Consider the following 24,724-nt stretch of genomic DNA (forward strand, 5'->3'; position numbering starts at 1 on the left):
CCCTCGCCACCCTCCCCCCAATCAGGCCTTCATCACCCTATTGTCTGCATCCATGGGTTATACATACAAATTCTTTGGTTGATCTCTTCCCACCCAACCACCCTTCCCTGCCTTCCCTCTGAGATTCCAGAGTTGTTCCATGCTTCTATGTCTCTGGATCTATTTTGTTCATCAGTTTATTCTGTTCATTAGATTCCACACATCCAGTCTTTTTAGAACCTTCAGAGGCTCTTGCAGGGGGTATATTATGTTCCTGATGAATTTTCTCAAGTAAACTTTATTGTTACCCTGTTTTTCCTGTGTCCCTGCTTATCTCTATCCTGAGTTCCTAGGGTGACTGGCACATGGCACCTGTTTAAGTTGGTTATATTGAAATTAGCATAAATGGAAGAATTTCTGAGGTCCCAATATGGGTCTCAAACTAGATAGGTAGCACACACTAGGTGTAAACTGAACAACTGGCCTCTTGTTCACTAATCAGACTGCATGCTTCAATTAGTCCAGTCTTAGCCAGGCTTACTGTACAAAAGGATGGAATAAAGATTTACGGGCTAGAAATAATGGGGACAGCTGGAGTTTAAATGGGACAGTGCACAGGTGAATTTCAGAGACAGAAGGGTGGCATGAACAGAAACGTCTATAATTGCGGATTGTTTTGTGCTGGGTATATAACCTGGATTTGTTTCCTCATGCAGCTAGGCCCTTGGTGCCCATTGTACAGCATGGCCCCTGATTTGTAAAGACACCTGTCTTCTATAGAACGTATCTTTGACATTCAATCTGGTAATCTTACTAATAGTGAAGTCCTAAAACAGATTTCCCCAGTTCAAACTAGAAGGGTTACTAAGCCTAGAAATTATAGTTCCTAATGAGGCTTGATGTTAAATTTAAACATTTTATGGTCATACACCTATAGAACTATATACTCCTTTTAACCCTATTGTGTTTAGTATATTGGCCAAAGTCTACTAGGTTGGACTCTTTTAAGATAACACAAAGATAAGGTAAGGGTGTGTGTGTGTATTTTAAACTTTTTAATGTGGGCCTAAGTGTGAGAATCCGAGTTTCAAAGTGGAAAGTGTTAGCAGTAATAGAATCACATATAAGTCATATCTTCGAAAGGCATAGTTTAACTTATTTTCACATTTTCAAAGTAAGTGTTTTAAAAACTTAAAACAGGACTTTGTTTTTGTTTTTAATGGTAGGATATTTTAAAGATATCTCTACCCATATGTGCGCTTTTCTTATTTGTATATAGAATTTTCTCAAATTCTTTTTTGCTGTTGTTAGTCTTCACCTGAGGATATTTTCCATTTTGGGAGGGAGAGGGAGAGGGAGAGAGAGAGAGGAAGAGAGAGAGGGAAAACACATCGATGTGAGAGAGATACATCGATTGGTTGCCTCCCGCATGCACCCCAACTGGGGCTGGGATTGAACCTGCAACCCAGATATGTGCCCTTGACAGAGAATTAAATGTGTGACCCTGTGGTGCGCAGGCCTACGCTCTAACCAGATATGAAGTCCAGGAGGAAGACAGAGCTAATGCTGTCAACCTATGACCACCTCTGTAAGAATGGTTAGCTCTTCTATTTTCTGAGAACTCAGCTAGACATAGTACAAAACAGTAGTGCAGACTAATTTTGTAGCCAATATTTTATTAATACGATTCCCTAACTAGAATCCAATAAAAGTAAAACAAATATTTAAGAAAACATCCACAGAGTTCTTAACAAAATTAACATTACGTGCTGACAATCTTGTTGGGGCTTAGAAATCCAGGCCACAGTGAAATACTCTACTGCATTTTGACCTTTAATCACAAAGGAGTAATCTTTTTCATAGTTCATAAATTTTAAGAGTTTTGGGGTGAGGATTTTCTTATTCAAGGTGTCCAGCCTTTTCACATCCTGGCCACCTATGAAAGGATAGGATTTGTGCATGTGTATGTGGCTGCAAGTAACCAGCCCAAGAAGGGCTTCCTGAGGGGAGCAACTTCTCAGTCCTTGGAACCGGAAGTTTTGTAGTCAGCGCGCTCCCAGCTGTGTGCTCTGCTGCAAACGTGTTACCAGTCCCCACGGCTCTGCTAGGGCAGCATGCCCTCCACTGTAGCACCAAGAGTCAAAACAGCTTTTAAAAACTTGTCTAGAGGCTCAGTGCAGTTCTAGCCTTCATTTCTCCTAAGTGTCCAAGCCTAATCATTCTTGTAATCTGAGCCTGTTTCAATAGCAAGTCAGGGCTTAGATATTGTCTGCACTCTGCTTAAGTGCACTGGTGCTTACATACACCTCATAATGATCAATTTGGACAGTCTAAGAGTCTTATTTAACTAAAATAAAATCTTAAAAAGGGAACACCCTTCATTGAGGTGGTTTTTCTCGATTAGTTTGAATGTTAGCTATGGTATGAAACCTGAGGGCTAGACAAACAGGAATATTTTTCCACCCAGTTCTTTGGGATTCTTCCTGGCCACGCTGATAAATGCCCGGGGAAAATATACATGTATTCCTATTTTTTCAAAATGCCAGTGCCCCATTAACCTAAGTGGTGGCTGAAATAAGTCTCATGGAAGGCATTTTTATGACTGTAAATCTGACACTGGCATGGCAACCCTTTCTCCCTCAACCATGCCAACTTTGCTCTGAGAATACCATTAAAATTCCTTTTAGGTAATGTGAAATGTGGCCATTAGATCCGGGTGAGTTCAGAACAAAGTAATTTCTAAATGGAAAACCTACAGGAGAATAAAGACACTCAGACGGTTCTGCTTTTAAGAATTGGAGTGTTGTGGACAAGACCAGCTTGCATTTTAGTAACAATTAAGAACTCATTAAGTTTGTTTTTTAAGGCTTACCTTGAATGAGTAAAAATAAAAATCCCTCACAAATCAAGTTTACTCTGTAGCCAATAGCCTACAATGAAATTTTAATCTTTCTTGCTCACATGATTTTTTTTCTTCTCTGTTCTAACTTCTCTCAGTTGAGCCTGTATGATAGAAAAAACAATCAGTATCTCTCCTCATGCCCTTATCTCACCCTAGTAAAAAGCAGGAGAAAAAGAATATGCAGATTAAAACAGAATACACATTCACTTGTGTGTTATCAGGCGCATTTCATTCATTCTAGGACAGTCCCAGGGAAAAAGACAGGCAGGCGGGTCTGTAGACGTCTTACCACGACACTCCTATTGTGCTGGGAGTGCCCACTGCTGTTAGAAATACTCAGTCTGGACAATTTCCCTAAGGGAATGCGGTGTCTTGGCAGCCTGGGCAGTGCAGGCCCTGGGCTCCTTCATCAGGGCCAGCCCAGCACAGAGCTTGAGTTCGAGGTAGAGGTGCTGCTGCTGTCTCCCAGGTGAACAAGAAGCAGGTGAGTAGCAAGCACTCTCCTAAGACGGGTCTTTATTGTGTGGTGACAAGCTTCACAATCGTGCTGATGATGCGGGATCCTCGAGGACACATGCACAGGTCTATGCTCGGGTTCTTGATCTTATCTTGGAGGAGCTGGTCAAGCTCGCAGCGCAATTCCTTTACTAATTCAGCCACCTAAAAGGGGGTGCCATGTCAGTGGCACGTGACCAACAGGAGAGGGAGATTATCAAAGGAAATGCCCGTTATCATTCTTTGAGACTCCTGGTATGAATTTTAACTTCATTAGTGGGATGGGGGTGGAAACTAAATACATTTTCATTCTAAAAATGCTTCTAAAAGTTCTTGACCCAACAATAGGAACATTCACTCACTGTGAGCTCTGATATACAAAATGGGCTCCAATATAAAAAGGCTCCTCTGTCCCATCTCATTGAAAGAATGGCTTTTATGTAGTGTTCTCCACATTAAAGCTTGGCCAACTTTTATAATTTGCTCCAAGAAGAGAAGCCGGAAAAAGGAGAATTTAAAAAATCTTTTAGCTTTGGGATACACTTTATGCTTTTGTGGGGAGAAAAACCACACTTTTATGTAACTTTGCTTGTGCCGATGTTTCAGTGGCACTGTAGATGTCTTCCCAACATCTGCCTTGCCCCTCCCCCATTGTTCGGCAACGTGTAGTTTGGACCCTGATCTAAATCCAACAGGCTCATGCCATCCTTGCCAGGGTGAATGGCTCAGGTAATTCCGGCCTTAGCGCCCATGACATTCCTTTGGACACAAGAACTGGTTTAGGAAGAGAAGGTTCAATGGAACTTTTAGGAAAGGATTTGGTCTTCCCTCTGGACAGTATGCTGCATGAGGTCAGGCCTGGTGCCACCACAGCCATCCTGCTACCCACAGGTCAGCCAGGCTTTATCGCCATTGAGTTGCTGAACTGAATCTCCCTGCCTGGCCTTTCTGACCTGCACTGTCCAGTATGGCAGCCAGCAGTCACCTGCGGCCAATCTAATGACCACATGAAACGTGGCTGGTCCAAAGCGAACTGTCCTGTGAAGGTAAAACACACACCAGAGTTTGAAGACTTAGTACGAAAACAGAATGTAAAGTATCTCAATAAATTTTTATATTGATTATGTGTTGAAATTAAAATCTCTTAGATGTATTAAGTTATTTCATATATATTAAGATTAATTTGACTTCTTTTTACTTTTTTTAAATGTGGCTACTACAAAAATTGAAATTACATAGTGGCTCACATATTTCTATTGGATTGCTGCTTTAGACTTTACAGTTAAATACACCAGTATATTCCCTTTGTTTGAGTTGGTGTTTTTGCTTCTGGCGATGTAAGATTTCTAACAGATGCAAGTGTTAAGCTGAGTTTTTATTCCTTAAATATATGTACTGCCCCTTAAATATTTTCTGCAGGCTCCACATAGTGCATAACTGAGACCTGAGAATAAAAGAATTCAGATCCATTACCTGTTTTTTTCATGGTAGAGGTAGACTCAGGGTTGATTTTTATTTATTTTTGCTCATCTATATTTTCTGATTTTTCTTTGGTGAGCACATTATTTGCATATCAATGAGGAAGGTCCAACACCTCACTCACAGCTTCTGTCCAGAATCGCCCACACCAGCCCAGCCTGGGCTCCTCCTCTCAGGTGTGCTGCCGGAAGTCTTACTAAGGCTCTGCCTCTGGTGTCACTCCAGCCTCACCCTTTCTTAGTATATCACTGCAGAACCATCATTCAATCTTAACCAGCTCTGTTGTCCTTGGTCCCTGAAGGAATGCCCTATACTTCATATTATCAAGTCCCTTCATGGCTTGAGACTCACAGGATGGATCTGTCCTTACCTGATGCGAAGCAGCCGCAAAACGAATCCAACCATCATCCAAGGAGACGACGAACTCTCCCCTTTGAAGCTGCACATTCACTTGGCCTCCTCCGAACAAGACCAGCGGGTACACAGACACCATGCTGCAGTCGCGGATGAACACCCGGCTGGTTTTGATCTTCTCGTGGTACAGCAGGTAGGGGCTGTCAAAGTGTCTGACCTGGAGCATAAAACCTCAGGTGATGACAGCAATGTCACTGGCAACATGAGGGGGCCTCCACCAGTCCCATTGATGCAAATATCACCTGTCGGTGACTTACAAAATCATCTCCAGTCTGTACCTTTCCAGACTTGTATGTGCAACTACCTACTTGACATCTCCACTTGGGCTCCAATAAGCACGTCAAATTTCTTATGTTCAGAAGAAATTCTTGATTCCCCTCCATGCAGTGTTCATTATCTAAGTAAATGGCACCCCCCTTCACCCCGTTGCTCAAACCCCAAAGAGTCATCCTTGATTGTACTTTCTCCCCCTCACTCTATCTACATCATCGCTAAGTCCCGTCACCTTGCTAAGTCCTGCCAGCTCTATTTTCAAAATACATAATGAACTGACACGTTCTAACCACTTCTATAGCCATCCCCTTGCGCAGTACCTCCTAAGTACTCGCCCTGCTCCTTTGCATCTTTACAGCTTCTATTCCACACAGCAACCACAGAGATGGTTTAAAAACACAAATCCAGTTAGGGCTCAAAAGGCTCCAATGATTTCCCACAGACAAAATCCCAGATCCCTGCCATGGCTCACAAGGTCCTACATGACCTGACCATTGCCTACTTGTCCCAATTCACCCGCCACCCTCATCCTAATCATCCCACTGCACTTCCTGGAACACACCAATACGCTCCCTCTCATGGTCTTCACACTTATTTCCTCTGCTGGAATGTTCTCTTTAGATACCTGCATGGCTCGCCCTTCCCTGCCCTTAGGATTTGCTCCCCAGAGAGTTCTTTCCTGACCACTCTACGGAAAACAGCCCCTCTCCTATCTCTCAATCTCTCTGACTGATTTCTCTTCATAACATGTGTCACCAAGCTGAGGTGGTTTGCTTGCCTGTCTTCCCCAGTGATGCTGCTGGGCACAGCAAGTGATAGAGCACGGTTTGGTTGAGCTTAAGGGACTGTGTTTCCCACCCCACCTGCCATATGTAACTGTGAGTACACCCTGCTATTCTGACCTGATAGTTCACTGATGAAGGGTGAATGTGCACATATCCATCGTTCTTGGTGACAAACTTCAGCTCATCTGATTTTGGTTGCATTCTGACAGCTCCAGTACTGGTCTTCTGAAACTTCCCTTCTGGGCTTTTCACCTAAACAACAGGTATTTGTAAAAATAGATATTTAAAATGTACATTTCCACTACAGGATGTATTCCTTGGCACAAAACCAGTCTTGTTTGAATGAATGCCTTTGCTGTTTCTTCCCTCTATTACTTAGTTTCCTTTTGAAAGCAATAGAAGCATACTTTTTGCTTTTCTTTTCAAACCATCAAGAATGTGCCAGGTCGGTGTGGTTCGGTGGTTGAGTGTTAACCTATGAACCAGGAGGTCATGGTTCAATTCCCAGTCAGGGCACATGCTCGGATTGAGGGCTCAGTCCCCACTGAGGTTTGTGCAGGAGGCAGCCAATCAATGATTCTCCCTCATCATTGATGTTTCTTTCTCTCTCTCCTTCTCTGGAAAAAAAAAAAAAGAAGTGTGAATGTAGGTACAGTAGCACTGGGTGGTTACACCACACAGCAGCCACATGGGGGAGAAACTACGTTGATATTTCAGGTCTGCACTAACTATCAGGTGCAGAGAGTTGGAACCTGCTGATTATCAATCTCAATCCCACATTTCCAAGTGAATTCCTTTCAAAACAGCAATAAAACATTGTATGAATAGAAAAAAAATTATATGAATAAACAGATTAGTCCATTTGAAAAAAAAATTGAAAAGCTATGTATACACACACATATATGAATTATATATATATATATATTACAAAAATAATACATGTTTCCTGTATAAATAACATATTAGGAAAAAAGAAAATAAAGACTTCCTGTAATCATCACATAATTAAGAAATAACTAGTATTATTTGATAAATATAATTTTAGTTTGTCTGTTAGATTTATGTTATATACTATATGTAGAAAACTAAACACAATATAAATACAAATGTACATATACACTGAAACTAATATAGGATCATTTTCTATAAATATACTTTTTAAACTTAATATATTGAGAACTTTTTCCTGTTTTAAAATATTTTCCTAAAACATAATTCCTTTACAAAAACTCCCCACATAATTCTTAATGGCAATATAGTACCTCATAATTTACCAATAAACTCTCCATTATTAGAAGTTTAGATTGTTCATTCTAACAGTTTATAATTGCAAACATTTCCCTGGATGCATCTTTATGCATATACTAGAGGCCCAATGCACGAAGATTCGTGCAAGAATAGGCCTTCCTTCCCCTGTCTGCTGGCACCGGCTTCCCTCCGGCACCCAGCCAGGACCCACGCTGCTTCGCTCCTGCCGCCACTGCCACCCCTGGTGTGCGTCCGCTGGGGCTGGGGGCAGCACGCAGTCCCCTCCCGCCCATCTGTGTGCGCAGCTCCTCCTGAGCTGGTTGTGATGCCCGACTAATTTGCATATTACCACTATATATATATATATATATATATATATATATATATATATATATACACAATTATTTCTTAATAATAAATCTTTAGAAATGAAACTGCTATGTAGAAAGGATGTATCAATTTTATTCCTACCAAGAGTTTGAGAGTGTTCATTATGGGGGGGCTTATGACAGTAAATTTTGTCACCTCATAACTACCCAAAATCCATTGTTTACTTTAGGGTTCACTCTTGGTGTTATATATTCTATGGGTTTGGGTAAATGTATAATGACATGTATCCTTCATTATGATATGTATTATTCTCACTGCCCTAAAATCTACTATGCTCTGCCTATTTGTCACCTCCTCAACCCCCGATTTTATTTTTGTCTCCATGGTTTTGTTCCAAATGATTTTTTAAAAATAAATTTCAAATGATTTGAAAAACATGCAAGTACTAAGCAGAAAACGAACCATAAATCAGTGAATGTCAACTGAGAATTTAACAAAAAGTTAAAAGAGAAGTGATTCAGTACTCAACAAACTCAAATTCTGAGGTGACAGGGACGGGATAATGAGAACTCAGATGAGAGCCCAACAAGGGGTTTCCAGAAGTGCGCTGGCACGGGTGGTCCATGGCAAAGCACTGACTTGTTTGACTTTGTTCTTAGTCTAATTTTATTTTATTTATTTATTTTATTTTTTTTTGTTCTTAGTCTAATTTTAGTCCAGAGAAAGGGCATAAGAGAAATGTAGTCAAATCAAGTTCCTATCTAACACAGAAGGATATTTAGGCATAGGTTTGGTGAGAAAGTAACATACATGTCCATTTTAATTCCTGGAATGTCATAATATGTCAGAAGGATTAAAGAAGCAACCCATTTTATACAATATATGTTCTTGAACAATGCATCTAAACAGGTTAAGGAAGTGAAGGATTAGAAATATACACTAAGTTTAAAAGGCTGTGTGTATGTTTGTGGGCGCGAAATGATTAATGCTATGACTTAACTTATATCCTTGGCTCCAAGTGAGACAAGTTGTGGGAGAATCCAGGAAAAGCATTTTGTTACCTGCACTACATTTGGATACAGAGCAGCACACAGCATTGCTGATATAAGCTTGGGGTTCTCAGCATTTGAATTTGCCTGTGAGAGAAATGCAGCATTAATTTCATAAGTAATGTGGCTACTTTTGTCTGTGCCCTGGAATTTACCATTATATGTCATTTGATTTCTATCTTAAAACAGACAAAAGCATCTAACTTCTATCCCTGTGCTAAAAAAGTGTATTTTCTAAGTGAAAAGTAGATCTATCGTAACACATTCACACAGGACCCACTCCAAGAAGCCCATGAAAACTCTTCCCAGATTTCTGCAAAGCAGCTACAAAGCCAGTGTTCCTAAGGCTCCGTAGAGAGAAAGATTCTGGTTCATGAGATGTTCACAATCTCCAGAAAGTACTAACTTCATTTAGAACAGAGTGGCATCAGGTCCATCTTGAAGAAGTGTTCTTCCTACAGTTATACAAAAAATTATTATTGGTTGGGAAAAAGCTGGTCTGATTTAAGAAGACATTATTGGAAAGTCGATTCTACCTCTTACAGATTTATCAAGAATCAGTGTGAAATTTAAAAAACAAAAACCCTTCTGGTTTATCAGTGTTAGCTGACACTCATTTGTGGAAAGAAGAAAACCAAGATTGCCACAAAACCACTGCTCATAGGTTTAAGTGAAGGATGCCTACATGTGTTCCTGAGTTAAAATAGTATCCATGTGCGAATTAAAGAGAAATAAGAGCTAATTACACATTCTTTACCTCTTCTCCCGTGGCTTCCAGGATGCCATCTCCTCCCAGGGCCCTTTTCTCAATTTCTCTGGCTCTGAGTCCCTCCTTCGCAAAGCCTATATCTGATAACAGTTCAGTAAATTGTCGTTTGAGGCTGGCCATTTCCTGAAAGAAGTGGAGAAAGTGTTTAAGCAGGGGCATCAATATATCAAAGGTAAGTGGAGACAGTCTTACAATGATGAACGAGACAGAAACTCATTACTTCAGTGGACAGTAATGAGGCTCATATGGGTTCATCAAACAGGTCATTTCCAAAAAGGCAGTTTACATGTATGCAAACGAGCAGAGCTAAATAGTTACAGAGAAATCAATAAGCTACAAAAACCCCAAAGATCATTCATTTACCTCTAGATTACATTTTAAAAATCATGTTCATTGGATTTTGGATAGGTCTGATGTTCCTGGAGATTCTCAGGTCAGCAAAAAATGCAGTTAATTTTGTTTGGGACCCGCCTCCAGGTGTTGTGACACTGCCTAGGTCTTTCCTACCTGCATCTCTGCTCAGGTCCTCTTAGTTCTTTACCTGAGCCTAGAGTGGTTGGTTCTGCATTCACCACTTTCCCTTTTGCTTACCTGGAGGTCTCGCTGGCTCACATCTTTTCCTAGGAATAGGAACATTATTAACTGGTTTAGATTTAGACCCTCCTTTTTGTAGCTGAGCACAAGTATGAGAAAGAAAAAGCCCAAACCTCCTTCTCTTCTGGCTTCTGTTCAAATATAAGCTGCATATCAGACAATAGAAAAGGAGATAAAGACATCATGGGAACCGAGAGCGAAGCAACACTATCCTGTCTTTTGATGACAATGTGAGTGTTTTCTAGGAATGTCTCAAGTACATACGGAACATGGCAAAATATAACCCGGAGTTAAATATGCCATAAATAAATACATGGCTTTAACTGACATCTTGTTAAAGCAAGCTAGAGTTTAGTGAAAAGAGGGAACTCTATTTGATGGACCTCATAGAGCACAGCAAAATCTACATGTATCCTGAAAAAAAAAACAGCATAAGTAAATTTAGTAAAAATTGTAATTTAAAAGAAATATAATTTATACTTAAAAAATCTTAATGACAAGAGGAAATATTTACTATTGCATCTTACATATAAAAATGTCCTTTAGATTAGTGACTCTAACTCTTGCTGTGTATTAGAATCACTTGGTCAACCCAACAATGACAGTAAACAGATGCTGAGGCCCTACCCCTGGACAGCCAATGAAACTGGCATGGGGTGGAACCTGGGCATTTTTACTTTTTTGTTGTAAGCCTCCTCAGGTGAATCTAATGTGTAGCCATGACTGAAAAATTATTGCTTTCGATGTATAATACAGCTAGAACCTTTGCTTTCTCAAAATGCCTCACTGAAGTACATCTAAAGGCAGATGAGAATGAAGGCAAATACTGGCATGCATGCATTGTCCTAGGCACTGGGGATACAGTGTTGGACAAAACAGATAAGGTCTCTGCTCTGATGGAGCTTCTGAGATAGAGAGATAGATAAATAATGTCAGGTTCTGGTAAGTACTTAAAGACATTAATTTTGTGTTCTACTCCAGGCCATCTTTTAATATGAAAGTAACGTTCTTCCCCCTTCCAGCCTCAAAACCTTCGAGTAAAACATTACTCAAAGATGTGCACCATCAATATCTGGCTTCTTGTGCCACTTTGGAGGGGGATCTAGAAACACTGTCACAACAGAGGGCAGAGCCCTGCCTGCTACCACACAGAAGATGATAAACCTTTTTCTTTACTGTGTACTCATCATTGACATAGTAGCCTCTGATGGGCATAAGGAAAACTCACGAGGAAAATCTGGTTCAGTATTCATTCTTTGGTTTTAGGGGGAGGATTGGGGTTAAGGATGCGCATAACCCACTTTGAGAACCTGCTAAAAGCATGATTCCTCTCTCCCAGAATAAGGCACATAGGTATAAGGATATGATTTTGTATACAATTTCAGGGGTTATGGACCCAGGTTGAGAATGCCTGGTAAAATTACTAAAAAACACTGACTTCCAGTAAGCAGGAAGCTTCGGAGTGCCTATATTTCCCCGCCCTCCCCGTAAGTAAACACAAGCTCACTGAAAAAGGGAAAAGGTTTAGCAAAGAAGGCCGATGTCATGCGTAGTTCAGGAGTCTGTCTCTCACAGCTGGTGAAGCTGAGCATATTCCAGAAATAACATTTTCAATGTCAAGGCAGGACACACAAGATGAAGGTGCAGCACCCTCTGACGTGCTACTACAATAGAAAATGAATGAGAACAGAAACGACTCACCTGAAGAACTCTGCCCGACAAGAAGTTTTGTCTGCAGTAATTATAACTTGCTCGCATACCTTCTTTCATACTTAGCTGCCACCCCTAAATGTTGAAGAAAATCAAAATGAACTTTCTCTGTCTTTAGCGCCAGCTCTGGAATAATCCTCAGCTATTAGGTTATATACTTACCTTATATGCTTGTAGAAGGGCCAGATAATCACTGTTTGCGAATGCAAATTCTAACTTTTTCTGGTTAGCTTCCTCTTTTTTATCCCAGGGAGACACCTAAATGAGGAACATCAGATTTGAAGGACACATTTTACCTCCGGTTTCACATGGACTTTCCTACTGCTGAAGCAAGGTGCCTTGGGAAGTGTGTGTGTGTGGCACAAAGAGTACTCAGTTTGTGGCTGATTACAGGCCTTATGGTGATCACGGGCAAGCTACCACTATTTGCCCTTGCGAGTCTGTCTGCCCACCCCAAATAAGCTCTACTAGGTCTTTTAGTTCCTGGTGGCAAGATGTCATTAAAGAGACACTCATTCTGAAAGCTAGATCTGAAATCTAAAATTCTTACTTTTCAACACCTTCCTTTTTAGGAGGGCCGGTGGGAAAAGGATTATATTTGGGAAATTAACATTATGTTTACAAAACCCAGCAAAGGGCAGATGCTTAGTTTAGGCTAAGGATGACATCAGTATTTGTAATGAACATTAATATTTCTGTATTCCAATAAAACAAAGCAGCCAGTGAGAGGTTTATTTAGACGATCTGAGACAGAGGTCCTACTCACAACAATACCAACCCACATGCCCCTGAGTAAGCTACATTACCCATTCAGGTCCTTGGTTTTGTCATTTGTTGTTAAATGAGGGGACTGAACTAAGATCTTTTTGCAGATCTATGTGTTTACAATTTTATGAAGTATAACATTAAAGCTGAACAAAATGGGTACATTGATCTATTCCCCAATCTCTCTGAGATAAGCCATGGTGAAAAAGGCCGAGTGACACTCTATCCAACAACAGCAGAATATCCATTCTTAAGTCCACATAACATACTCTCCAGGACAGACTATATGGTTGGCCATAATTCAAAGCTTAATAACCTTTAAAGGGCTGAAATAATACAAAGTATGTTCTCTGACCATAATAGAATGAAATTAGAAATCAATAATGGAAAAAACTGGGAAACTCTTAAGTATGTGGAACTTAAAGAACACATGCCTAAATAACCAACTGGTACCAAAAAAACTAAAAACAGAAATCAGAAAATACTTGAGATGGAAACAACCGCAAATGTCCATCAAGTACTGAATGCATAAATAAAATGTGGTATGTTCATACAAAGGAATATTATTTGGCCATAAAAAGGAGGAAGTACTGATGCATGCTGTAATGTAGATGAATCTTAAAAGCATTATACTAAGTGAAGAAGCCTGTCAGAAAAGACCACATATTATATTATTTCATCAATATTAAATGTCCAGAAGAGGCAAATCTATAGAGACAGAAAGTAGACGGGCTGGAGTGGATGGGAGGATTAAAGGGAACTGGGGAGTAATAGTTATGGGATCTCTTTATGAGGTGGTAAAATATTCTAAATCTGACTATGGTGATGACTGCACACAGTATTAAAAATTAATGAGTTGTACACTTTGGATGAATTATCTATAATAATAAAAGCACAATACGCTAATTAGACTGGACGTCCTTTCAGATAAAGCTGTGGTGGGCGAGGGCTGAGGCAGAGGTGGCCACCACAGTGGGCAGGGGCCAAGGCAGAGGCGGCTGCAGGGGGTCCGAGCCACTTGCATGAATTTTGTGCATCGGACCTTTAGTATTTCAATAAAGCTGTTAAAAAAAAGAAGTGGTCCAATGTATTTACTCCCTGGTAAAATCATGCAGAGGTACCTTTTACTAGTACTTGTTTGCATTTTCTGATTTTCCTATAATGAGCAAGTTTAGCAAGTTTTTTAATTAAAAAAATTTAGATTATTTTAATAAGTTAGATCTCCAGTTCTTCATCTTCATTTGGGGTATGGATTTATTTGAGGGTCAGATAAAAGATATAGACACTGTACCCTGAAAAATTCACATACAAGTACAAGAAAATTTTTAGGGGGCTCACATAACCCTATAGCCCCCACAGTCCCCTTAGAGACCAGTGGACTCTAGTTTATTTTATTTTAATTTTTAAATATATTTTTATTGATTTTGGAGAGGAAACGACAGAGAGAGAGAGAGATAGAAACATCAATGATGAGAAAGAAACATTGATTGGCTGCCTCCTACATGTCCCCCACTGGGGATAAAGCCTGCAACCCGGGCATGAGCCCCCACTGGGAATCGAACCATGACCTCCTGAATCTTAGGTTGATGTTCAACCACTAAGCCACGCTGGCGGGGCCTGGACTCCATTTTAGATGAATGTTGTTTACTTACAAAAGGAGACTTAAAAGCCAAACTGGCAGCGATGGTGAGAGCAGGATCCAAACAGCGGAAGATAGACCCAAATAGCATCAGTTTGCCAATTCTCACATCCACAGGCAGAGAGGCTAAGTGATACCCAAGGGGGGTCAGTTTTTCATCTGTTGTTAATGCTCCCAAGTCTCGTAATCGTATTTTTGAGGCACGAAGAGAATCAGGGTGTGGTGGTTCAATGAGCCGAGAGAACACCGATTGGAGATTATGAGTGCTAAACATTTCCAAAATTTTAATTCTGGGGAAAAAAATAATTTGACAATTTTATTTATGATGGGATCACACCAAGAAATAAGCTTCTTTCTTGAATAAAAATTTATACATATAAAAGCATAATATGCAATGTGTCCCCTCAGGAGTTCGACCACTTGCTATGACGTGTGCTGACCACCAGGGGGCAGCGTGGGATGAAGGAAGGCCCTGGCAAGCAGCTGCTAGGGACTCTACTATGCATGAATTTTGTGTACAGGGCCTCTAGTAGTTTATAATTTCTTAGATATATGCTTTCATAAGCCAGACAATGTTGGTTTAAAAAAAAAATCTCTTATGTCTCCTCATTCTCCAGCAATAAATTGCAGAAACACATTCAGATTCTAAAATTTATTGAGATTGAGAAAATTCTCTCTATAAACTTTCAAAATGCTTCTTTCCATAATAGTGGAATCAAATCATGAAATAAAATTGGAATGATCCACTTATTCTCTTTCCCACATCTGAAATTGCATAATAATTGTTTATAAAATCAATCTGCACTGTGTCCTGACTTTTCACAGCTCTTGAAAAGCTATTGTTTTACATTATGAATTTAAGCATTTTTCAGAGGAGAAAAATCTTACATAACATTTCTTTATTTCACTTATATGCATTTCCTTTTTAAGCTGTGAACCTATAAAATACAATTTTACATATTTACTAATGGACACATATTTGGTATTTAGCTTTTTTCCACTTAGATCACATAGATGTTTCACTTTAACATATGCCTCGACAGTAATCCACTTAAATTTTGATTTAGCAAAAAATAAAATAAATAAATAAATAAATAAATAAATAATAATAATGAACCATGTTGGCCTATAGAATTTACCTATTTCCCCACTGTCGTATTTGCATTGTTTTTAAATCATATGTGCTACATATATAACATTTCCCCTTCTCTCATACTCCCTCAAGGGTCAATCAATTTCAAAGCTCTCTCCAATCCCTTCACTGCTCTTCATTTGCATTGTTACTACCTTAATTCAAGGCATCTGCTTGCCCAGTTTCTTAAGACTTCACCATGAACACTTGTATCCTACAGTACCCCTGTGCTTAGCCCAACCCCTGGCAAATGGAAGGCTCTTAAAATAAATTTGCTGGATAAAAGAAGAGCTATAACATCTTTACACAAGTAACTTTTTCCCTTTGCGTTACTATTTTATGGGCATACTCCCTCAAAGTGATGAGTGGGTCTAAGGGCATGGACAGTTTTAGAGTTCTTGTATAATGCCAAGCAAATTTTCAGAAAGGTTGAACCATAGATTTCCCAACTGCAGTAACGTTGAGTTTGATCATTCATTCATTAAATTCCATTTTATCATACCTATTCTTATTTGTTCATCTGGTAAATAATGGAGTTTTTAAGTAGTTTTTGTTCACTTTGCTCTACCTGATAATGAGGCTGTAGATTTTTCCATGTGATGATTTAATATTGGTGGAACCTCTAACTTATTCTCGATAAGTTAGATTCCTTTTCTGACTTACAAAGTTATTCTTAAGGTCTATTATAGGACTATCCTCTCCAATGTAACAATCTTTATGTGCAAAAACTTAAAAGGAATAGTATAGGTAACACTGAAGAGCTCTTTCCATGTCCATTCTCAGCAAAATGTCTCCTACTAAGAAAAAGAAAACATGGATGTACCTTAGACAGAGCTGTTCCAATGGCACTCTTTGTATTTCTGGCAGCTGCTGCTTTAAAAGCTGGTGACTGAAGTGATGGCTAGTGAACAAATGGAAGCAGACCCCAGATGCAACACGACCAGCTCGACCTTTTCTTTGCAGAGCATTGGCTTGAGAGACAAAAGTATCCTCTAGACTTTCCATCCCTTTGCTGGCATCATATCTATAAAGAAAAATGAAATGTCAGAAATGGCTATTTTATAAAGACATGGCCAACACTCGACTTAGCAGGGAGATTAGATGAACCACTTTCCTTCTGTAGGACAGTGTCCTCTGTGTTCCGCGATAGTTGAGTCCCTGGCAGGAGATTAGTGCTACTTTAAAGGGTATCGAACGCTACTACATACAATCTATTTAACTCTTCTCTTTTTAAAAAAAATTTTCATCTTTATTTTTGACAAATAAAAATTGTACATATTTAAGGTGTACAATGTGATGTTTGGATATATGTAGACTTTGTGAAATGATTTCAATTATCAAACTAACACATATCAACTTCCATATCAATGCTTTTTCATTCAAGCACATGTAAAGCCAATAAAAAAAGGAGGAAAACTAATTACTTCCAAAACCTTAAACTTTCCATCTCCGTCTGACTTTAAGAATATGATCCGACTATAGACTCACTCATATTTCTATATACAGTTTTCATAAAATATTTTTTCAAACAATCCATGTAGTTTAATAGCATTAACTATTAAGAGCTTTGTCATTCTAATGAGGCATCTTTAGCCCCTCCCTTATACTGCCAAAAGATAATACCTCTTTTCTTTCATTTTCCCAGAATCGATGACATAGACAACATCATCAATGGTTATGGATGTCTCAGCAATGTTGGTGGAAATTATAATCTTAGTTACACCTACAGGAGGTTTTATAAACACAGCTTGCTGCTCTTCACTGGATAAAGATGAATGAAGTGGGTGAACAACACATCTGAAAGGCAATAAAAGCACAGTGAGTGTTCTAGCATAAATGCTGAAATTGGACTACAGTGGGTGGATTTCTATTTAACCATCACACCAAGAAACAGCAGCTTCTCCACCACCACCTACCCTCAGGGCTCAGCTCTTCTGAATGGGAAGATGCTTTCTGATTCTGACAAAGTATTTACTCATCCTATGAAACTAAAAAGCTTGCATCAACTTGGGGAAAACTGGAGTGTAATTCAGTAGTAAATAACCAAGAAGACTAAATAGTTGACATTTTACAAGAGCACATGTTCATTTTTTCCCTACCTTTAAATCCAGAGCAAGAGAGGCAGAGACAGTGATGTACATTAAGAAATTTCATTCTTATATTTCTAGGGAGTTTTCATCTGTCAAGTAGTTGTCTCCTTCGATATGAAGACATACCCAATGTGTCTTTCCACCAGAATAGAAATTACTGAAAATTATTTTTTCTCAAAATGGGATCATTTCTTTGTTGTTACTAACATTGGCTTCTCCCATGCCCTGTATCTGGCAACTGAAATTACATGCAATTTTGCTGAGTCACTATGCTAAGTGAAGAGAAATATTTTTATTTAATGGCATGGGAATGACTGATTTTCTGGAACAAACAGGTTTGTCTGTCTCCAGCTGGCATAAGCAAATGTATTCTTGAGGAGTGAAAGCAGAATCTAAAGAAGGTGATGACTGGTTACTCTTCTTTGCATATAACTGCAATAGATATTGAGGACACAGAAAGCAATGAACTTACCGATAACTACGTCTGTTGTTGAAAAGAGAATTAGACTGTAGCTGTTCGTAAAGCATTTTGATTTCTGCCAATCCAGGTAAAAATACAAGTATAGCACCTGGGTATATAAAGAGAATCAATGAGATAGAGGCAAAAAGGGAAAAACTAACAGATTATAAAGCTATTTTTAATGAAAAAAAAAAAAAGCAATAATCTGAGATTTTTCACTTTCAGTTTTCTTGTAAAGTCCCCAAAGAATTAATAGATAACAAACTTTTAAAATATATTTTCTGACTTAATTACTACAAGATAAATGGGATATTATCTTTCTGCAACAGGAAAAACAGCAGAGTGGGAAAATATAATGCCTTAACTTATACAAGCATCATTGGCAAAGCTCTTTAAACATATTTCTTCAGTGCACTGGTCACTGACATTTCTGTAGGAAGATTATCCTTCTCGTCTGTTAAGGTAGGAAAATTCTTCTATTACTAAAAAATATCCATAAACATTTGACTGAAAAGGAGACAAAGAAACTATAATTTGCTTGCCAACCTGGTAATCTAAATTTAGACATATGTGGAAATGTAGCACATCAAATAACCATGCCATTTAATGGTTTATGGGCTTAAAAAACAAATCCTCACTCAGGACTATATTTTATTGATTATTTGGAGAGGAAGGGAGGGAGGAATGCAAGGAGGGAAGGAGAAAGAAAGAGCTAGATTATCAGTTGCCTACACGCCCTGACTGAGGACTGAACTCACAACCTAGGTATGTGCCTTGATTGGGAATCTATACGACAACACCCCAATTAACTGAGCCACACCAGCCAGGGTGGTTTATGGACTTTTAAATTTGACATTAAAGAAAATAAGCAGTGATAACTGATTATATAGTATATTTTTGAAGAGCAATTACTCAGTGATAGTTACCTTCTTCCATGCTTTATTCGGAGAGGAAATTGGCACACATCTTTAATCTCACAAATATTTATTGGGTACCTATGTTACCTCTGTGCTAGGTACAATGGGATATAAAACAAAGATCTGTCCATAAGAACTCCTGACCTGTTATTTATTGCAGTTATTCTCCCCAATAAATAAGTAAGGAAACTATCCTATATAATCCTAGATAATAAAAGCATAATATGCTAAGTGTCTGACCGATGGTCAACTACTTGACCAGTCGCTATGACGTGCACCCACCACCAAGGGCCAGACCGATCAGGACTGGGCAAGAGGGCCAGACATGCCCTGGAGCCCTCCTGTGGTCACTCCCCGGCCGGCCGGCCCCCATTGGGACTGGGTGAGATGGCCCCAATTGCTGGCTGGGCCGAGGGACCCCACCTGTGCACAAATTCGTGCACCGGACCTCTAGTCTATATATATAAAAGGCTAATATGCTAAGTGTCCGACTGTCCGACCGGTCACTATGACGCACACTGACCACCAGGGGGCAGACACTCAATGCAGGAGCTGCCGAGCTGCAGTGACTTGGCAGCGGTGGTTCTCAGGTGAAGCACCTGGAGACCAAAGGGGAGGGAGTGCGATTCCTCGTGGGGCCATGCAATTCCACCTTCGGCCGTGGGTTATGTTGTTGCTGGGGGCGCTGTTGGCCCGAATCTGGTTTACTGCACACTTGCGTTTGCGTTCCACACCCTGTATGACAGCAACTTTGCAGAGTGCCCTCTTGCACTCTGAGACCCCTCGGGGGATGTCAGAGAGCTGGTTTTGGCCCAATCCCCGCAGGCCAGGCTGAGGGACCCCACCTGCTGGAGGGACCCAGCTCACTCAGCAGACGCTGGGGAGGGACCGCAGGAGGTTGGCTCCAGGGCCCGTCTTGCCAAGCCCGCCCCACCGGCCACCTTCTAATTAATTTCCTTTCAATGTGCACGAATCCATGCACCGGGTCACTAGTATTATTACAAAAATGAAACTCTGAAGAAGGGTAAGTATGTTTTTGAGTTGGTTTTAACACTTCATAGTATACAAAGCATGCTCACAGACATGATTCATTTGATCCTCTCAGCCACCTCAGAGTGACCCTGTAACTTGGCCAGGTCACAGAATCAGTAAGAGTGGAGCTTGGACACAAACCTAGGGTTTCTGGTATCAGACCCATTCTCTTTCCATTACATACTGCATGCTCCTCCCTACTAAAATACCACACCATTTAAGAGTGGTACGATAATCTATATGGATGGAAGAAAATATTTTGTCTATATATTTATGTGTCTTCTGATCTGTTCTGCCCTCATGGCTTGGCCATCTATTTCAGGGATATCTGTAATGATCACTTTACCCAAGGTTATGGAGTTCCTGAGTAGCACAGCTGGGGTGTTTATCAGACTCTAAAGCTGTTCTCTTAACCCCAATGCCCTTTGCCCTTGGTGTGCAAAGTCTTCATGAAATTTAAACACTCACTACTAGGCTCCCATTTAGCCAGGGCCTGAGGGGGTAGGAATGGATCATCCCGGCCTTCTTTTTGGTTTTCTTCCTTTGGGACTTTGTATTGTTAACATCTTTTTGTTTGGTGAGAGCAAGAGTGCAGAGCAAAAAAAGTGGGTGAACCTCAAAAGGTAAAAGGTAAAATTTCTCTTGAAAAGCCTAACAAGCAACTTTACATATAACTGGAGTGGGGTGAGGGCTCCAGGAAGGGAGGTGGTGCCCATGATCTCAGGAAGTAAGCTCCCTCCCTTCTGCCACCTTACACATAAATGGAGACAAGAAGCAGTTACCTGGGGGGTAGGAGTGCTTTCCATCCACAATCCATTCTAACAAGGCCTCGATTAATTCAAGATTAACCTTTTCAAAATCCATGATGGACATCGTTTTGATGACTGATTTGCTAACCCCTGAAAGAAAGGTAAAAAACCAGGATAATTATACCTTATTGAAGATATATGCCTGGGAACTAGGTGAGTGTCTTGATGTGATTTAACAACACAGATGTTAACATCTGTTGTACTAAAATGAATTTTGTTTCTTTCAGTTTCTCAGAACATACATGCTTACTCAAAAAACTTCCTGCTTGAACAATGACCCAAAGAGCAAGCTCCTAACCCTGCTGGGAAGGTCCAGATATGCCACTTTTTTTTTCTTTTGGTTAATCCTCACCCAAGGATATCTGTTCATTGATTTTAGAGAGAGTGGAAGGGAAGGGGAAAGGCAGAAATAGAAACACTGATGTGAGAGAGATGATTGGTTGCCTCCCGCATGGGCAGGCCGACGCATTATCCACTGAGCGAAATTGGCTAGGGCGAGATAGGCCACTTCTTTTCCTCCTTCCTTCCCCTCTTTTATCTACCACACACTTGTTGACAATTTCAGTCCTAGAAATAAAACTCCAAGTCAAATACATTCTAGAAACCTCTTCCAGATTTAACCAAGTCATGAGTCTGTCCAGGTAACATTAACCCATGGAAATTAATGGACAGAAATCACAACTTTCACCAGCATCTTTACAACACAGACTCTTAACCTTTTGGTTAACTTGAGAAAATGATAAAAGTTATGATCTTCTTTGAAACATACATGTGATTCCAATGCCTTCACCAATATCTCTGAAGTCTATCCATAAACTTTCAGGTTAAGGGTCTACAATTTCCTTTTAATTTATCTGAGGCCTAATAAAATATACAGATCTTGAGGCTGCATTATAAGCCCCAGCTCTGTGAAAAACAAGTATCATGGGGAGATAGTTCCCCGAAGACTGCTGTCCTTTCTTCCTGGGTCCTCCTAATGGTCTAATACCCTAAGTACAGCCTAATTGGGACAAAATAACTGCAACTGGTATCGAGGAAGGGAATGCTAAAAAGTTTGAAGAAGCAAAAAAAGCAGTTTCTAAACAATGCTTTTCTAGTCTCTGTTGGTTAAACATGAAAAGGAAGGAAGAAATAGGCTACATAAATAAGGGTGTGGTTGGGTGTGGAAGGCAGAGAAGGAAGCATTTCTAGTTGTCAAGGTTCCAAACAGACTTTTCAAAAAGGAAAAAGGATTAACTAACTGCACAAAGAGGAAGAGATGTGAAAAACATTTTTTAAAAAATATTTTGGCAGTTTTTATCAATCAATTATATACTTTAAAGGACTGATTTTTTTTTTTAACTAGAAAAAAATTTAAAAATTGAGCTCGGGAACATATTTAATTTTCTGAAAAGTGAAAGAGCACTGAGATCAACTAGATCAAGTATTTTTTTACAGGGACAGGGAGGCTCAGAGAAGCTAAACAACCAGCCCAGCACCCAACAGAAACTAGTGGCAAAGCTGGGTTTTCTGACCCAAATCTGCCATCCTTTCTTAGAAAGGAAGTCTTAGAAGTGCTTTCTGAACTGTGGTAACCTCTATGTTTGAAATTAGAAAGGCATTGCTCTTTTTTTTCCTTATTGATTAAGGTATGACATATGTGTCCTTATCCCCTCACTGCCTCCCCTCCCCCCCCATTCATGCCCTCACCCCTCTGTTGTCTGTGTCCATTGGTTAGGCTTATATGCATGCATACAAGTTCTTTGGTTGATCTCTCCCCTTTACCCGCCCCTCCCTCCACCTTCCCTCTGAAGTTCCAGTCATAACTCTTAAAGAAAATTCTAAAATTTCAAAAGAAAAACCAGCCCGGCTGGTGTGGATCAATGGTTTACATCACTAACAATAGGACAAATCAACATTGTGTTTCCTGATGTGATGTACTGAGAAGGACTCAAAATTGTTTCTGTGGTTTTCTAAACAAAAATGCATCACCTAAATTGAACCATGGGGAAATATTAGACAAACCCAAATGGAGGGACAGTCGACAAAACTGGCCCAAACTAAAAAAAAAAAAAAATGTGTCAAGGTCATAAAAGAAAAATAAAGGACATTTTTTCAGATTAAAATAAAAAACAAAAATAAAAAAGCTAAAGGCACATGACAACTAAATACAATATGTAATGCTGTGTTGGATCCTTGACCAGGAAAAAATAACAATAAGGGACACTATTGAGATATTTGGCCGAATTAGAATATGGACTGTTAATTAAATATTAGTATCAGTTAAATACCTTCATTTTGAGTATGTCCTATGCTTATGTAAGAGAATGTCCTTATTCTTAGGAAATACATACTGAAATATTAGAGGTTAAGCAGCATCACAGCTGCAACTTAGTCTCAAAAGGTTCAGGGAAAAAAATATGTACATAGAACAAATGATAAAACAAATGAAGCAAAATAATAACAACTGATGAAATGGGGTAAAGGATATAAGAGTTCATTGTCTATACATTGTCTTTTTTTTAAATTTTATTTTTATTGATTTCAGAGAGAAAGGAAGAAGGAGAGGGAAAGATAGAAACATCAATGAGGAGAATCATTGACTGGCTACCTCCTACATGCCTCCCAGGATCGAGCCAGCAACCCTGGCATGTGCCCTTGACCGGAATCGAACCCAGGACCCTTCAGTCTGCAGGCTGATGCTCTATCCACTGAGCCAAACCAGCTAGGGCTCTTTTTTTTTTAATTTAAAAAATATATTTTATTGATTTTTTACAGAGAGGAAGGGAGAGGGATAGAGTTTAGAAACATCGATGAGAGAGAAACATCGATCAGCTGCCTTCTACACACCTCCCACTGGGAATGTGCCTGCAACCAAGGTATATGCCCTTGACCGGAATTGAACCCGGGACCCTTCAGTCCACAGGCTGACGCTCTATCCACTGAGCCAAACCAGTCAGGGTCATTGTATAGTCCTACAAACTTTAATTTTGAAATAATATCAAAATAAAAAATTACAAAATACTCAAGAATATAATTTAGCCCTGACTGGTTTGGCTCAGTGGATAGAGCGTCAGCCTGTGGACTGAAGGGTTCCAGGTTCGATTCCAGTCAGGGCATGTACCTTGGTTGCGGGGATATCCCCAACGAGGGTTGTGCAGGAGGCAGCTGATCGATGTTTCTGACTCTCTATCCCTCTCCCTTCCTCTCTGTAAAAAAATCAATAAAATATACTTAAAAAAAAAAAAGAATATAATTTATATTTTACCATCTCCCAATTTTCTTATACTGAACACATTTCTTTTAGAAAAAACCCACTGGTAAATAGCCTATGTAATAAAGAGGTAATATGCAAACTGACCATCACTCCAACACACAAGATGGCTGCCCCCATGTGGTCAAAGATGGCCAGCAGGGGAGGGCAGTTGGGGGAGGGCCAGGCCAGCAGGGAAGGGCAGTTGGGGGGACCAGGCCTGCAGGGGAGGGCAGTTGGGGGTGACCAGGCCAGCAGGGGAGGGCAGTTGGGGGCAATCAGGCCGGCAGGGGAGCAGTTAGGCGTCGATCAGGCTGGCAGGGGAGTGGTTAGGGGCAATCAGGCAGGCAGGCAGGCGAGTGGTTGGGATTCATCAGTCCCAGATTGTGAGAGGGATGTCCGACTGCCTCTTTAGGCCTGATCTCACTGGGCAGTCGGACATCCCTCGAGGGGTCCCAGATTGGAGAGGGTGCAGGCTGGGCTGAGGGTCACACACCGCCCCCTTCCCCCACCACCCCCTGTGCACAAATTTCACGCACCAGGCCTCTAGTAATAATTATAATCTAATATGCATTGGAACTGCTCTTTTTCTAAGTTTAAGGTTTTCTGATGAATTAAAGG

At 40.1% G+C, this 24,724-nt stretch overlaps 1 protein-coding gene across 6 annotated transcripts in view; it reads right to left on the bottom strand.

The window, feature by feature from the left end:
- Positions 1-31: 31 nt before the first annotated feature.
- DHX57 (DExH-box helicase 57) overlaps positions 32-24,724 on the bottom strand; it is a 46,980-nt gene continuing 22,287 nt past the window's right edge. For 3 of the 6 annotated variants that reach the window (XM_070429049.1, XM_070429051.1, XM_070429050.1), the window contains exons 13-24: positions 20,845-20,961; positions 18,126-18,222; positions 17,187-17,360; positions 16,387-16,587; positions 14,445-14,721; positions 12,190-12,285; positions 12,019-12,102; positions 9,712-9,846; positions 8,967-9,041; positions 6,445-6,579; positions 5,226-5,426; positions 32-3,541 (exon numbers count right to left, since the gene is read on the bottom strand). In XM_070429049.1, coding sequence (XP_070285150.1) covers positions 3,398-3,541; positions 5,226-5,426; positions 6,445-6,579; positions 8,967-9,041; positions 9,712-9,846; positions 12,019-12,102; positions 12,190-12,285; positions 14,445-14,721; positions 16,387-16,587; positions 17,187-17,360; positions 18,126-18,222; positions 20,845-20,961 — 1,736 coding nt within the window. In that variant the 3' untranslated portion in view covers positions 32-3,397. Of the gene's footprint in view, positions 3,542-5,225; positions 5,427-6,444; positions 6,580-8,964; positions 9,042-9,360; positions 9,410-9,711; positions 9,847-12,018; positions 12,103-12,189; positions 12,286-14,444; positions 14,722-16,386; positions 16,588-17,186; positions 17,361-18,125; positions 18,223-20,844; positions 20,962-24,724 lie in introns of those variants that run through there. The other 3 variants (XR_011473153.1, XM_070429053.1, XM_070429052.1) reach the window with 3 other exon arrangements.

Source organism: Myotis yumanensis, unplaced genomic scaffold (assembly GCF_028538775.1).
Source record: "Myotis yumanensis isolate MYYU_CA2020_CCGP unplaced genomic scaffold, mMyoYum1.0.hap1 SCAF_11, whole genome shotgun sequence".
In the NCBI taxonomy this organism is placed as follows: Eukaryota; Metazoa; Chordata; class Mammalia; order Chiroptera; family Vespertilionidae; genus Myotis; species Myotis yumanensis.